Raw genomic sequence first — 16,422 nt, forward strand, 5'->3', positions numbered from 1 at the left:
TGGGGGAGTAAGGTATAGGAAGAGATATATTAGTATTTTTTAATGATTTTCGCATTTTTATAGCTCGGTTAGGAGTAGACGTTAATTCTTTCAAAAGTGAAGCTGCACTTCTTTTCCCCGATTTAAGCAGTTTAGAGGTTACAGCGTATGTCAATTCTGGAGAAGTGAAAGTTTTTACAATATTTGAAATTTTTTGTTTTTTTATTCTTTCCGAGCACAACTCAAAATTTTTTTCCGGACGACCAACAGTCTTATTATTTATTTGAGGTGGAGTAGTGGGTAAAACGAATTCTTTTTTAAGCCATTCCGAATGCTTTTTGGTAAAAAATGTAACTGTCCTGTTAACTAATGGTAAAAGTGTGTACTAAATTCAAGACAAGACTTTCAAATTCTGAGCTCCATTTATGTTTATTGTGTTTTTCACGGATTTTTTTCATTACACCTTCTCCTCGTAAGAAATTAAACAAATCTTCGTAGGTTAAATTTTTTGGTTTTTCACCGCTACTACAGCCAGCTGAAAACGGGATTATAATGAGCACATAGGCAAACATAGGCAGTTGAAATTGATTAAAATCTATTATGAGGCTTGTATATATTTTAAATAATAAAATATGGAAGTGTAATTGTTTGTAATTTTATAGTTATCGAACTATATATTAACAAAGTATATATTATTTCATTAAAAACGCAATTTTATAAATTTAAATTTTTTCACTTAATTAATATATGTGTATTCAAATGTATTTTAATGGTACTTACCTTCATAAGCAACTTCCATCGTATATAAAAACGCAAAAAGAATAATTTAAAAAAATAAAATGTGCTCACAATTACTGCTTAAAGCAAAATGAAATAAACACTCACAGTGATTGAAATATGGTTCAAATTATAAACATTTTGAGTTATCTCTGGACATCAATAATATTTATGACTTTAATTTTAACAAACCAATTAACTAATGGGTACATATAGGTAGTATAGGAAAGAAATATGTCATTTTGATAACTTTTTATCATACTTTCTTAATTAGGTTTTATGTAAGCTAAATTTACTTTCCAGACCACTGTGGCACGGTATGTGAACCGAAACTAGTACCTAAAGGGCACGGTGTAACCCATGTAAATAATCGGTATTCATTTTGACCAAAAACACAGTGCACTGAACCGACATAGCACCATCGTTTACATTATATTAACACGTTGACTGCACCGAAATTGCTACTCGGGAATATAATTGTAGGTATTTACAAATCAAACTTTAAATCTTCTAAGAAAAAGTCGCTGAAATGTAACGATTTTGGCTGTACACTATGTCACTATGATATAAAAGTAAATCCTGAAGATATATTATTGATGATATTTTTAAATTACCTATAGGGAATTGCATCTATTTATACAAGCTACATATCAACCTGCATAGGTGGTACTACGGGAGGGGCAGGGTATGCAACTGTCCCTCCTATGGACCGTACCTTATTATTATTATTGTATTATCTAATACCTATATAATTCCTTAAATTATCGATTTCCTAACTAAAAAAATAGATTTTTATAGTGATTACCTAATACCTAGTTAAGTGGTGTAGTATGCTGGCACTGAGATAGATAAGAATCTATCTCATGAGTGTATGCTGGTAACTGAATCCTGATAAAGTGATTTGCGCGAAAAATAGAATATGTACCACGATTTCATAGATAATAGACACTATAAGGTCTATGGCGCCAAAACGTTATAATATCGCAATTGATAAGATTCGGATTGTTATCAATTGACAAAACACGATTGTTTTTTGTACTTCGATGTTTCTAATATCTGATGATTTATACTTTCTAATTTTAATTTATTACAAATTTTACAATTAACTTATTACAATAATAATATCAAATATCTAAAATAAAATTGTTAAAAGAATGGTTTCAAACAATTTTAAAAAAATGAAGACTTTAAAAGACTTTTTTAAGCCAAAACTAAATTCTGGTAAGTTATTATTTAATACGTACTTTAAAAATACAAAAATGTTTCATTTTTATCAGAACTAGGTATGTTGTTTTGTTAAACTTAGGTTCAACTTATAAATTAACTATATTAAATAATTTAGGTGACAATGATCCAAATGATCAAGTTTTATTATCATCACAGTGCAGTACTAGTCAGTATAGTCATGAAGAATCGGAAAGGGGTACCTCATCAACTAATATTAATGTATCATCAGGTATTTAAGTATTTTAATATTTATGTACATAATTTTAAAATAACTTGGTTTGTGTTCAGTGTTATATTGTGTTTATAGAATTATTGTATCTATTTGAACATTTAATTTATAACTAATATTTATTTTGATAGTTTCTAATAATTGTTATAAATTCTAATAATAATTTCTTATGTTGTCTGTATTTTAAATGTTTGGTTATTTGTATTCAGTGTTAACTAGTTAAGTGCAATTGCATAACATTATAAATGTTAAGAATAAAATATATTTAGTAATCATAACTATCATTAAATGTGTCAATTTTATTTTGAGTGTTAACAACCATTAGTTTTTTCTTTAATTGCATTAATACTAACTCCTATGTGTAAATTATTTTTGTATAATAATGCCATATTGTGTAATGAATTTAATAGCTAATAAATACAAATTACAAAATAATAATTGTATTTATTATTGAAATCTAATATTGGATTAAAATACAAGTAGGTATTGAAAATATATCTAAAGATCAAAGTAGGTAAGTAAAACTAAATTATTTTGTGTAACATAGATTAGTAGTTCATGATAAAAGGAACTCTATAACAGTATAGGTAGTAGGTACCTAATATAATTATTAATTAACTACTTGGTAATTTGATATAGTTAGTGTTGAATATCTGTTGATATTATCTATGATTGGTATAGCGTTTTGTTGGTATTAGAATGAATTAACTTTTAAATTGGCTCAATAATTTTAAATGTACATTCATATAATTCTTATTATATTTAGATGAATATAACCATAACTCAGATTTACATCCCGATGATCCAAAAAATATTGTACCATTAAATCAAATAGAATTTAAACAGCGAGTTATCAGAGGACCTCATCAACCAGATTTAGAATTTTATCCTAGATCATCATTTAGTGGAACTCAGCGTTCATTTCAAAAATCCTGGTTTAAATTATTTTCATGGTTAGAATACAGTCCAAAGTTTGATTTGGCATTTTGTTTTCCATGTCGCATGTTCAACAATTCTAATGGTATAAATGTTGGTCAAACTGATAAGGCTTATACAACAACTGGATATAAAAATTGGAAAGCAGCTACCATCAAATTTAAAGCTCACCAAATGTCTAAAGTTCATTTAACCCATTTACGCCCAAGGTTAATTTTTGTGAATAAAATTGATTTTTCTACTATAAACTTATATTATTGGAGCCAAATGTGATTGAAAAAATTATAAAAAAAAAAAATTATATACCATACAAGAGTTATTGAGTGTCCTATATATAGGACACTGGGCATATGAACAATTATAAATATTATTATGTTTTCATATACAAATATACCAATAAAAATAATTGAAATTTAATACTTTTAATTGATAATTAATTATTACACGTTATATTTAAATTATGATAATGAGAGGCTTACAATGTATATTTTTTGAATTTACTTAGGTACATACGAACATTATTTTGTGTGATATAAAACGTTACATTTTGCGTGGACACCAATATTGCACTTCATACATCTTGTCGTTGTTTTTTGATGACATTGACCACACCGTGTTTGAGAGTCTTGGGGAATCAAATAATATTCAAATTTGTCATATCTTATTTCCATAATAACACTGGATGGTTTGCCTCCACTTCTTCCTGGAGTGGGTTCTGTCTTGTAACGTGTCAGATATGAAATAACTATGCTTCTTCGAAATGCCAATTGATCCATTTTATTTTTATTATACATCCTATGAAGCTGCCATGCATTTTGAACGGCTAAGTCTATAATATATAGAACAATAGAAGAGTACCATTTTTTACCTCTGATCCCAATACGATATTGTGATATATTTTGGTCCATTCGATCTACACCACCCATATTTTTGTTATAAACAGAAACGATATTTGGTTGTGAAATCCGTAATCTTTTTTTTTTCGGAAGTAGACCAACGGTTTGCCACAGAAATAGGATCTGTCCCAATAGTATTTGAAGCTAAGCAAACAATGTTATTATCACGCCAACCGCAAATAAAAATTGCATTATTTGAAACAAAACTACAGCTAGACCCTCTTGGTTGTTTTTTCATTTTTCCAAAATCAATTGGACATTTCATAACTCTGTTTGACCGAATTGTACCTGTCGCGCGAATGTTGATAGATTTGAGCTTTTCCAAAAGAGTGACACCCGTAAAAAAATTGTCAAACACCAAATGATATGGAGCAGGTCGATGGTTTATAATTTGGTTAGCATAAGCTAAAATAACAGATCCTCCTAATCCGACATCTGTTTGGTTGAACCCGGTATTTTTTCCTTGGTAAGGAGAGATCCATAATGCATATCCTAGACGCAATGTCCCAACCCACACTTTAAATCCAAAACGAATTGGTTTTCCTCGGATAAATTGTTTGCATCCATGTTTACCATAATATGGCACCATGGATTCATCTATGCTATGAAATTCTTCGTGAGGAGCGTGCATTAGGAATCTAGTATTTATCATAGTAATCAACGGTCTTATTTTTGCATATTTATCAGAATTATCCAAGTTGTTGTTGTTTGAAAAGTGAAGATTATGAAATATATCGTCAAATCTATTTCGCCTCATAGCATTGGACACTAAACCATTATTTGTATCAGGGGCCTTTTCCCAGTACATACGTCGCCGAGACATTTCATTATACCCAGATAATAAGAGAATTGCAATAAAACATTTCAATTCATTTTTTGTCAAGTCCAAGGAAATATTTTTAGAAGAAGCATAAATGTTTGTATATTGTACAATAGAATCAAAAACTTGATCATCGAAAAATAATTCAAAAAGTTCAAATGGCGCAAGTGAGCCATATTTTATTTTACTGTTTTCATCTGGACCCCAAAGCTCTGTTATTTTAGGAGTCTCTAAATCTCCTTCACGCCAAATTTGAGATGAATCTTTTTGACTTTTTTTCATGCCCACTACAACCCGATTTTTTTTTGTAGTCACAACTTTTTTTTTTTTGATTCGTAATAATTGTCGGTGTTGAGAATTTCTTTCGGTAAAATAACATTAGCTTTCAATACACTAGCAGGTAAATGGTTTATATCACCTGTATGTTCATCGTTATCGGAGTCTTCGTCAGTAATATTTTCATCCGGAGGTTCTAAGAAAATAGTATCTTCACTCAGCTCATCTGCTTCCAGCAAATTTATAATATCATTCACACAAAGAGATCTAAAAAAAATATACATATTAGGCTACAGAATATCCCAGTGACCTACATGTAGAACACTAATATTTAAACGCAAATAAATGAAAAAGTATGTGGAATAAATTAATTTAATTTATAAAAATATAAAATGTAAATAGTAATATATATGATTGTATGTGTTTTATGTATAAAAAAAAAATCTAAAATATAGTTCACTTACTTTGACGATGAAGCCATTTTTCTATTTGAACAAGGCGGTGTACAAAATGTTACTAACACGTAATAACGTTCGACTATACAACGCAAAATAATATCATCGGGTCGATTATTATATTATCTAACAGCCTAAATCGATAAAATGGGGAAAATTCTAAAAATAAAACCGATAGCAATAATTATTTCCGGTGTCCTACACATATAGGCCACTGGGTGTATATGGGTTAAATTGTATAACATCCCTCTCAAATTTTTTACATTCAAAACCAATTGCTGTATTATTAGACGAAGAAAGAGAACTTACCCGAAATCAGAGAGAAAAACAAAGATTAACAAATAGGAAAGTAATTCAACGTTTAATAGATGTAACACTATTTTTAGGAATCGGGGGTAAACCATTTCGTGGACACAGTGAGAAGAAAGATGATGTTTATAAAGGTCTGTTTTTGGGAATAGTTGATCTTTTAAAAAAATACTACCCAATACAAAAAAAACTCTTCGAAACAGGACCTAAAAATTCTATATACTGTAGTAATTATATACAAAACGATCTCATTGCATCCATTAGCACTGTGAAAAAAGACTAAAAGACAGTTAAAAGTTTCATTAATAAATGAAAAAGTATCAATAATGGCTGATGAAACAAGTGACGTCGGTCACCATGGACAATTATCTGTTGTAATTAGATATTTTGATAAATTTAAAAACAGACCAATAGAACAGTTTGTACGCATGAAGAGAATGATGACAGTTGATGCCACAAGTATATTTAATGCTTTAAATGAGATAGTTGAAGAGTATGAAATAAAATGGGAAAATGTTATTTTTACTTGTTTTGATGGTGCTGCAAATATGTCTGGAAGTATAACAGGAGTTCAGACAAAGTTCAAGGAGAAAAATCCCAAATCTTTTTTTGTACATTGATAGCAATTGCTTAAATCTAATATTAGTTGATTCTATTGGCAAAGACAATAAAGTGACATTTAACTTTTTCGGGTGCATCCAAATGATATATAACTTTATTGAAGGAAGTTGTACCAGGCATGCAGTTTTTGAAAATGTATCAAAGTTGATAAATATTAAATTGAAGACTTTAAAATCATTATCAACCACTAGATAGGAATGTCGGTCTGAAGCAGTCAATGCCGTAAAAAATAATTATTCTGCTTTGTTGATTGCCATTAAACAAATTACAGATGATACTAAGCAATCAGATATAAGGGCTAAAGGACTCGGTATCATTTACCAAATGGAAAGTTTTGAGTTTATTTTTGCTATGCAAATGCTAGATCCAATTTTAAATTTAATTTTACATGTAAGTACAGTTTTACAGTCATCGGACATAAACGTCTTTTCGTCAACCGCCACTACGGGCTACAGCGCGACAACGCCAACTCCCCCACCGCGCCACAAAGGCACAAGGTGGGACGGGAAGGCGATTCGCGTAGAACGAGTACCGGCCGTCGTAAACTCGCCAGTTGTGAAACCCCTGTTTTTCCGACAGCCTGCCACGCGCCGTGCGCTCATACCACGACAGCAAAAAAAAAACCTAACTATATTTTTGATATAAACCATTCGCCGTCCGTTGTTCTTTTTTTTTCTCTTTGTTATATATGTATATTTATACCTACGTGCATCCTGTACGGTATACAATAAAAATAAACCTCCACCGTCATAGTTGTGTTTAATTTGAACGAACGTGTGTGCCATCCACACACACTACCAACGACCGGCTCACCGCGCGGATCACCCGCTACCGCCGTCGTAGCCGCGTCAATAACCCAGAACAATTGTGTGAAAAAAATTGTATCACTATTCCTGCTGTTAAAAAAAGAAAAATATCATCTAAAATATATATCACGACCAATCAACATTTTATGTTAAGTAAAAAAGATGAAATGAAAGTAAATGTATATTATCAAACATTAGATCAGTTGATAGCTGGATTAAATTTAAGATTTAACCAAGAAACGATAAAGATGATAGAAAGTATGGGTCGTTTATTGAAATTAGAAACCAGTAGTGATGATATTTTTCTTCTTTCATCTGTATTCGATTTAGATGCTGCTAACTTAGAAACCGAAATTCGTCTACTTGAACAATCAACAGACTTATCAGAAAGTAACAAAGGAAATTGTGAAAGTGGATGGATTGGTTAACTATTTCTGGAACCAGCAGAGAAGTTATATTTTGTAATGTATATAAATCTCTAAAATCATTCATGGTCATTCCTGTGACGACTTTTTCATGTGAAAGATCATTTTCAAAATTGAGCATAGTCAAAACCAAACTTAGAAGTGCCATGTTGCAAGAACGATTAGATAACCTTTTGACTATGTTCATTGAACAGTAACTAGCATACAATGTTGACCTTGATGATGTTATTGAAACTTTCAAAACATTAAGACCAGCTGTAGAGCGACGCATGAAGTTATAATTTAGTAAAATACCTATGTACAAAAAATGTATGTTATTTTTTTTTTTAAATATATATTATATAGTAGATAAATTTGGACTAATAAATTAAAATATATAAAATATAGTTTAACTATTTTCTGCCCCCCCCCCTGCCAAGAGAGTCTAGTACCGCCTATGTGACAACCAGGTATATATCTATACATATTTTATAATTGGAACTTATATAACATAATTTAAAAGGTATCAATCTGTATTTGGTGGTCATTTTATGGTTTTTGGGAAGTGATATAGGCTATAGTTTTAGTGAAAAAGTGTAGTTACCCCTTACAAAAAAAAGGAAATTGCGACTCTTTTATAACATGTTTGTAGCAACTATACTACGGCCAGCTCATTTTTCGCTGGCTGTACTTTAGGAACCTATATCAATAAGATTTTACAAACTATATTATATTATTAGTTACATATTATATGTAGATAATATAGGACTATACGACTACAATATTGCTTTTCACATTTAGTGGATCGAAATCAGAAGTTTATTTATACCTATGTCTTTATTTATAATTGTTGATGTGATATTTATAAAAATACTAGGTATCTTATTTCAAATTGGTAATTCTATATTTTTGTATATAAATTACTGTAACTAAATTAGGAATATAAAGTATTTCTACTTTGAATGTGAATGAGTGAAGCGTGTTCTACATCATTAAAAGTACTAAATAGGTAAGTACTTTAATTATTATAAATCAAAGTACAAGTACAATATTACCATTAGTATTTTATAATTAATTGTAGGTACCTATCTTATTAACATTTTGTAATCGTAATTAAAACAATTGAATATTGTAAATAAAATTTAAGTTACCTATTTAATAACATCTGTTTTAGAATTCAAGAGTCAAAATGGATATCCATCAGTGGTCAAAATAATTTACCACTGAATTCATAGAAATTCATGTTTATCACGTATCAAGTCTCCGGAGTACCTTGACCATAATAAGCATAGTAATGCGTGTGTAAAGCTGTGTTTAAATTTAAATGAGCTAGATCCAACTGCAACAAAGGATATAGTTGTAAAAAAATAGATTCTGTAATGTCGAATTTCCGAAAGGAGTTAAAAACTCCAAGAGAAGTGTATCAGGAACAGATAACTTATACAAAGTTATGGTACTTTGACAAACTTCAGTTTCTCGTTGACTTTGTTAAATATTTAAAATATTTAAAATATTTAAAATATTTATTATTATTTATCAATTATTATATCAATATTTGCCCCATATAACCATAAAAATAGTATCACTAAAGTTTCATGTGATAAGTTCTTATGTCCTATCCATTCTTATATTATCTATGACTGTACAGCAGAGAGACATCCACTTACCCACTTTGTATACAATATTACATTATAAAAACTGTACTACCTACTGTATAAATATATGATACGGTACACAGGCACGCAGCGGAAACCAGTACAAAGTACAGGTACCGCAGCGACCGTCTACACTTTTGTCAACCGCCACCACGGGCTACGCAGCGCGACCCCATCGACTCTCCCACCGCGCCGCAAAGGCACAGGGCGGGACGTGAAGGCTAAAGTCGCGCAAAACGAGTGCCGCCAGTGCCGGCCGCCGGTTTTAGCCTCGATTACACTGAGCGATTTTACACGTTAGTCGCCGGCGAATAAACTCGCTGCGACTAAAGACGCTCAATGTAATCAGTCTAGTCGCTTACTCGCCGCGTGTTGAATACTCGCTGCTCGCCCGTGATTAAAGTTGACGGCTGGGCTACTTTTGCCACTACTCGCTGGCTATTTTACTCTCTGACGAGTGAAATCGCTTTGTGTAATCGACATGGCTAGCAAAATAACTAATGTACTCGCGACTAGTAACTTGTAGTGGTTGCAACTTTCAAGATGTCAGAGGCTGTAGTTCGCGCAGGTGCTGTTGTTATATCTATGTTATTGCGTCAGGAGTTGGAAAAAAGAAAAAAAGGATTTGGGTCAGAGATTGGATTGCTAGACGAGAGATTTATGGCGCATCCAGTACATTAATAAAAGAATTAAAAGACACTGCAGCCTATCGAAATCTTCTAAGAATGGACGTGGTCCAGTTCGATAATTTGTTACAAATGGTTTATGAATTAATTAAAAAAGAAGACACTCAAATGAGAATGGCTATTCAGACAAAAACCAAACCTGAAGTAACATTGCGTTATTTAGCTACTGGTGATTCATTTAAATCCCTAGAATATCTTTTTCGTGTTCCTGAATGTACAATCTCATTATTTATACCCGAAGTGCTTACAGCGATTTCTCATGTCCTGGAACCATTTATCAAGGTATAGTTATACAAATATAATATTTAAATAGGTAATACATAAAATAATATAAAACTAAATATGTAGTAAATTATATGTAATTATTGAGATAAATTTTATGTAAATATAAAAATATTAAAATTAATTGTTTATTCATAAAAATTATGAGCTATTATTTGAAAAAAATATTGGAAATTATTATAGCACTATATAAAATATCTTCATTATAATCCTCGTTTAGACCTTGAGTAGATACAGTAGGCATTGCGCTTGAAGAAGTTGAAGGTGATATATCTATATCTATATCCAGATGTAATTGTTGTGAGTAAGCCTGTTGATGTACTGCAGGCTCCAAACAAGATAAACGCATTTGAGTGATACAGCTTTGTAACTCTGACTGCAATAATATGGCTTGACGTGGTAGTAACTGACGAAGCTAGTACGCAACATGTTTCCCGAACTGATCATAGGCTTTTTCTGTAGATGCACTTTGAGTAATTCTATCTAATTGCTCAATTGCATCTGAGATTTCAAGCTCGTTTTTTAATTTTTTTTATAGGCTTATTTGATGATAGGCATTTTTTCAGGCAATTACCCTGTGAACCTTGATCTTCGTCGTTATCTTCAATGTAGTCTTCGATTGGTACCTCATTAGAATGCTGACTTATATTGGTTAAATTCTAAAGAAATAAATTAAATACTGAAATAAACATTTAAACCAGTAATTCATTGAAGCAATTTTTTAAATTACAAAATTTATTTTTTGGTAAGATTCAAATATATTTTTTTAAAAAGCTCGAAATTTAATTGATTTTCATAATGAACCCTCTTGATTTCAAATTTAAGGTGTCAAAACTATTTTTTTTATGACATAAAAAGTGCAAACATTTTATAAATACAGTGAAATTCGCTTATAACGATATTCTAGGGACCTAGGGAATCTGATCGTTTTAACCGAACTTCGTTATATCCGGATCATAAAAACTAACATGGTTTGTTCGAAAAATTGATTTATTAAACAAATTTTTTACTGTATAATTTTATTTAAGATTACATATATTAACATTCAAGGTATTTATATACAATTTAGTAAAAGCTCATATTATAATATATAGTATATGTTTACGATTTGTTTGAAAAATAATCTATAATAGTAGTTTGTTTATAATCTGAATAAGATTTTTTAACATAATTAGAAATATTATTTAATGCCATTGATACGTCTGGCGTATTTATGTCACTGTTTACCGAAACTAAAGTACGCACCTGATCAATATAAAAATACATTTCCGAAATAGATGGTACTTTGAATACGATTTCTTCGCTCTCTTCGTCTGCTTGTTCATTACTTTCATCATTATTTGCATTCAAAATTGACTTGACAATTTCTTCTTTATTGGGTTCTTTGTTGGTCAAAAGAGCATCATCAACCTCTGCAAAACTTTGTATGCTTTCTTCAGAGAAGCACTCTGTGTCCAAATTATTTTCAATTACTATTTCTGTTTTGTCGTTTACCGAAGCCTTGAATCCAGCGTGGTGGAAACAGTTTCTTATTGTAGTGGTAGAAAAATCATTCCATGCATCGGAGATCATTAAAATTGCATCTAATACTGAAATTTTAATATCTTTTCCCTATTCCTTTTGATTAATAATTTTGAGTACTAGTTTTTTCCGAAATTTCACTTTTAATGCTTTAATAATACCTTGATCCATAGGTTGTAACACAGAGGTCGTGTTTGGAGGGAGTAAAACCAACTTTATAAATTCAAATTGAACAGGAGGATGAGCCGGACAATTATCTATAGTCAATAGGATATGTCGTTTTTCCTTTGCTAGTTGTTTATCCCATTCTTTTAACCAGCCGGAAAATATGTCTCCGGTCATCCATGCTTTTTTATTGCTTTTGTAGTCGACTGTCAAGTTTTTGACATTTTTAAAACATCTCGGAGTCTTAGATTTTCCAATTACTAACAATTTTTTTTGTAAGAACCAGTCATATTAGAGGCTACAAGAATCATGATTTGCTCTTTAGATAATTTACCATCACTGCATGTTTCCCCTTTAAAACGTAATGTTTGAGACGGTGTTAGACGATAAAACAATCCAGTTTCATCAGCGTTATAAATGTCACAATCTGTATAATTTTTACGCAAATTAGGCCAAACGTGTTCCAGCCAATTTTCCGAAACACCAACAGGAACGCTTGACGATTCTCCACTTATTTTTCCAAAAACGATATTGTGTCTTTGACGAAAACGGGTAATCCAAGAAGAAGAACATTGAAAATCAAATTTATTAAAACGTTTCCCGAATTCGGTCGCTTTTTCTTGAAGTATTGGACCACTTATTGGATTATTTTTAAATCGTTTTATTTTAAACCATTCCAAGAGAGCCTGATCGACGTCTTGATGTTGGCTACATTATAATCTTTAATTAAAGTCTGAAAAACGCTTTTTATTTGGTATTTTGATTTCCATATGATAGATAGTGTTGATTGACTGATTCCTAGCTCTTGGCAAATATCTTTATTAGAAACACCACTTTCTAAACGTTCAATTATTTTCACTTTTTCAACAATAGTGAAACAGCGTCTTCTTTTATTTGACATTTTTAACTTATTCGGAACGTGTCTAAACGGATAACAATCAAAACGGCGACTAAACGACTAAAGCTGCGGCCCCACTGGGAGCGATTCTGAGTTTCTGCGTTTCGAGCGTTTCTCCGATTTTACACGCGCGATGTCCTCTAGCGATTTTGATGGGGACACTTTAGCGATTTTACATGCGTTTCTGCATTTGTAGTCGCGCGTTTTGTTTTTTCGATCCTCGACCAAGATGACGTCCAGAAAAATGTTGCTGGCTGAAAGTGCTGCTTTAATTGATGTTAAAGTAAATTTGGTTAAGAACCGTTTATGGGTTCACGAAATAAATAAACATAGGCTATCTGAAGGGGAATTTCATACGCTTTTCAGCAAATTAAAAAATCATCCAGTCAAGTTTTTTGAGTATTGTCGCATGAGTGAAACTTCTTTTTATATAATTTTGGAAGCTATAAGAAGCGTGATCGAAAAAGAAGACACCAACTTCCGAAAAGCAATACCTGTAGAAGAAAGGCTATTTCTTACATTGAGGTAAGTTATTTAAATACATTTTATTAAGTGAATAATATATTGAGTTAGCATCTCTATAAATCAAATCTATTTGATAAATTTAGTTTTATTTATTATTTAAAAAAAAACGAATAAATACTACAATATTGAACCACAACAGTAATATATGTTTCTAAATTTAATTATAAAAATAATTGTTGTATAAACTCTAAATGATTTGTTTTGTGCCTCAAATTTTAATTGTTATAGTAAAAATGTTGTTAAAGAGCAGCATTATAGAATTTATTAATTTATTTAAAAATAAAATAATTATAAGTTCATTTGGCTTAAAATAGGTTTCCAAACACCGATTTACATATAGTATATAAGTATCTAAATTGTACTCTTAACCCTTCAATGCGCGATTGTCTGAATTTAAAAAAAAAAAATTGTACCTTATGTGTTTTTTGACGTAGAAAACAGAAAAAATACTTAAAAAATTCTAGCTTTAATATTTTCTTGGAAAACCAAGATTTTCAGATAGTTGCAAATATGCAACATTGCGCGTAAATACATACATAAATTACAATATATAACAATTCCACATAATCATACTTTATTTATGTTTACTTTTGAATATTGCAGACAATTTTATTTATAGCTTATAAAAACCTTATCTTTAAGTTAATAGTATTTATCACAATATAATCACTTTTTGGTGAACCTTACCTTTAAGTAAATATTTATTAATTATTACAATATCACTTTACTTAAAATTTAATATACTTAGGTATAATACATTTTATTTTATAATATGGTAATCTGTAAAACAAACACGTTTTGATTTTACGCATAAATAGACATTGCATTTACTGCACTGAAAGTTTGTGTAACCTTTACAATTTGGAAACTTGCAACGTCCTTTTTTTTCAATATGGTTTATATAATGTCCAATGTTGTCAGTTCTGATATCCTGAGTAGGACGCTGCGTTGGTCTGGTTCGGTTTTGTTTTTTTAGGCTGCTTTCTAATGACGGACGACCTCTAGTTGGTGTTTGTACAAAACCTATTCTCGTTAGAGTATATGCTAAAGATTTTCGCCAGTCAACAAGTGTATATTTGCTAGGTTTTCCAAGCTGAGATTGGGTTCTTTTATATAGGAGCCATGAATTGACAACAGATGTATCAATCAAATGATAAAAAATTCGCATATACCACTTTCTTGATCTCATACGAACTTTATATCGGCCAATAAGACTATCTAAAAGATCAACTCCTCCCATAAACCTATTATATTCTTTAATTACGGTAGGACAATCAATATTAATTTTTTTTTTCAATTTTTTATCAAATCTATTGGCAGTCAGCATCGGTAATGATCCACAGTAAGTTGATAATAAGTTTACTTGCCTATTATCTTTCCACGAAGTTACGGACATAGGCGTATTTTCATAAACTGTCAAATACTCATACGATTTTCCACGTTCATCTTTTTTAATAATTTGGTCATTAGGTATTTTATTGTTAGGTAATCGGTCTTTCCGTACTGTCCCTAGACACAAAATTCCATTTTGGTATAAATATGAAGCTAATGGAATACTAGTATAGAAATTGTCAAAATATATTCGATGATTTTTATGGCGTGGAATATTTCTAGTAAGACGTACAACTATGTTAGAACTAGCACCAAGATCCGGCTCGTGTAGTAATCGAAATCGTTGATCATTTTCTTGGCCAGAATAAATTTCAAATTGGTACGAAAATCCTTTTGAGTCACACAATACAAAAAATTCAAAACCCCATTTATGGGGTTTAGCAGGCATATACTTTTTTAAATAACTTCTCGCTTTTGTAGCACAAAGCTGTTCATCAAGTGATAAGTCTCTTGGGTAAGGAATCGAGTTGAATTTATTGTTTAAATGATCAATGAGGGGACGTATTTTATACAATCTATCATAATGTATATCCTCTTTTTCTAACATTTTATTGTTGTCGTTAAAATGAATAAATCTACGTATTTCTTCAAATCTTTTTTGACTTAAAGAATAATATACATGAGAAAGGCCTAAATGTTCACTCCAATAGTCTCGAACGTTTGGAACTACACAAACTGAATTATACATCAGAATGCCAATATACCTTTTGAGCTCATCTATAGTTACTGAAAACTTTTTATTGATATCTATCTGTGCAGCATAAAGCTCACTTTCAGATTTTATTTTAGTAAAAAGTTCTTCATTAAAAAAATATGTAAAGAACTGATACGGTGTCGATAACTCCAAAATCTTATTAGGTAGTAAACTTTCATCGTGGGCTATTAGTTGCGGTTCATAAATTAAATTACCTTTTTTCCATTTTAAATTCTTAAATTCTTCAGTGTTTTGTTTTTTTTTGGTATACGATTTTGTACTAACGTGCTTTCTATCAGTTTACGAGAAAATTTGGGACGAAGCGTCTTAGTTCTAGCTGATTGAATAACAGAAGGATTTGGATAGGTGGTACTTTCGTATTTATTATTTTTAGATGTATCTAAATAAATATTGGAGGAAGAGGGACCTGGTTCACAAATGTCTAACGTCAGTGCTTCATTGTTAAATAATTTTGGTTGATTGATAACAGAACATTCATTGTTTGGAATAGTTATATACTCACCTTCGTCTTCAAATATAATTGGTAAACTATTAATATCAAGTTCTAAATCAGGATCAAAAGTTTCGTAATTTTCAGTTTCATACATAAACATTTCATTCTCGTCATCAGAACATTCAACATCGTCATCGCTTTCATCCCAATTCGCCACTAAACTACAAATTTCAACATCACTCAAAAACTTACTCATAATAAAAAAGTTCGTGCGTGATGTTGCAAATACGCAACAATTCTAAATAATACGAAAAATTAATTGCCAAACGGTAATATTGCGTAGCCCGATTACAATATTAATATATACGTAATTAACAATATAAAACAATTTTTTTTTATTGTAATATCGTTAAAT

At 30.7% G+C, this 16,422-nt stretch overlaps 3 protein-coding genes across 3 annotated transcripts; 1 reads left to right on the plus strand and 2 right to left on the minus strand.

Moving 5' to 3' along the window:
• Positions 1–1,934: 1,934 nt before the first annotated feature.
• Positions 1,935–3,502, plus strand: LOC132944741 (uncharacterized). The gene is made up of 4 exons (XM_061014227.1): positions 1,935–1,977; positions 2,099–2,212; positions 2,979–3,357; positions 3,487–3,502. Exons 1-4 carry the CDS (start codon positions 1,935–1,937, stop codon positions 3,500–3,502), a joined length of 552 nt encoding a protein of 183 aa, XP_060870210.1.
• Positions 3,503–4,081: 579 nt separating this feature from the next.
• Positions 4,082–4,867, minus strand: LOC132944748 (piggyBac transposable element-derived protein 3-like). The gene has a single exon (XM_061014234.1). It carries the CDS (start codon positions 4,865–4,867, stop codon positions 4,082–4,084), a length of 786 nt encoding a protein of 261 aa, XP_060870217.1.
• Positions 4,868–10,773: 5,906 nt separating this feature from the next.
• On the minus strand, positions 10,774–12,945 carry LOC132944758 (tigger transposable element-derived protein 4-like). The gene is made up of 6 exons (XM_061014244.1): positions 12,717–12,945; positions 12,379–12,663; positions 12,041–12,304; positions 11,604–11,947; positions 10,933–11,017; positions 10,774–10,859 (listed from the first exon to the last, which is right to left on the minus strand). Exons 1-6 carry the CDS (start codon positions 12,943–12,945, stop codon positions 10,774–10,776), a joined length of 1,293 nt encoding a protein of 430 aa, XP_060870227.1.
• Positions 12,946–16,422: the final 3,477 nt, after the last annotated feature.

The sequence above is a fragment of the Metopolophium dirhodum genome, chromosome 1 (genome assembly GCF_019925205.1).
Source record: "Metopolophium dirhodum isolate CAU chromosome 1, ASM1992520v1, whole genome shotgun sequence".
In the NCBI taxonomy this organism is placed as follows: Eukaryota; Metazoa; Arthropoda; class Insecta; order Hemiptera; family Aphididae; genus Metopolophium; species Metopolophium dirhodum.

Coding starts and splice junctions, on each gene's coding strand:
- LOC132944748 (XM_061014234.1), bottom strand. CDS start 4,867: ATGTCTCGGCGACGTATGTACTGGGAAAAGGCCCCTGATACAAATAAT.
- LOC132944741 (XM_061014227.1), top strand. CDS start 1,935: ATGAAGACTTTAAAAGACTTTTTTAAGCCAAAACTAAATTCTG. Junction 1,978..2,098: donor TAAGCCAAAACTAAATTCTG/GTAAGTTATTAT, acceptor TAAATAATTTAG/GTGACAATGATCCAAATGAT. Junction 2,213..2,978: donor TAATATTAATGTATCATCAG/GTATTTAAGTAT, acceptor TATTATATTTAG/ATGAATATAACCATAACTCA.
- LOC132944758 (XM_061014244.1), bottom strand. CDS start 12,945: ATGTCAAATAAAAGAAGACGCTGTTTCACTATTGTTGAAAAAGTGAAA. Junction 11,018..11,603: donor TGTATTTTTATATTGATCAG/GTGCGTACTTTA, acceptor TTATTTCTTTAG/AATTTAACCAATATAAGTCA. Junction 10,860..10,932: donor CGAAGATCAAGGTTCACAGG/GTAATTGCCTGA, acceptor TTGAAATCTCAG/ATGCAATTGAGCAATTAGAT.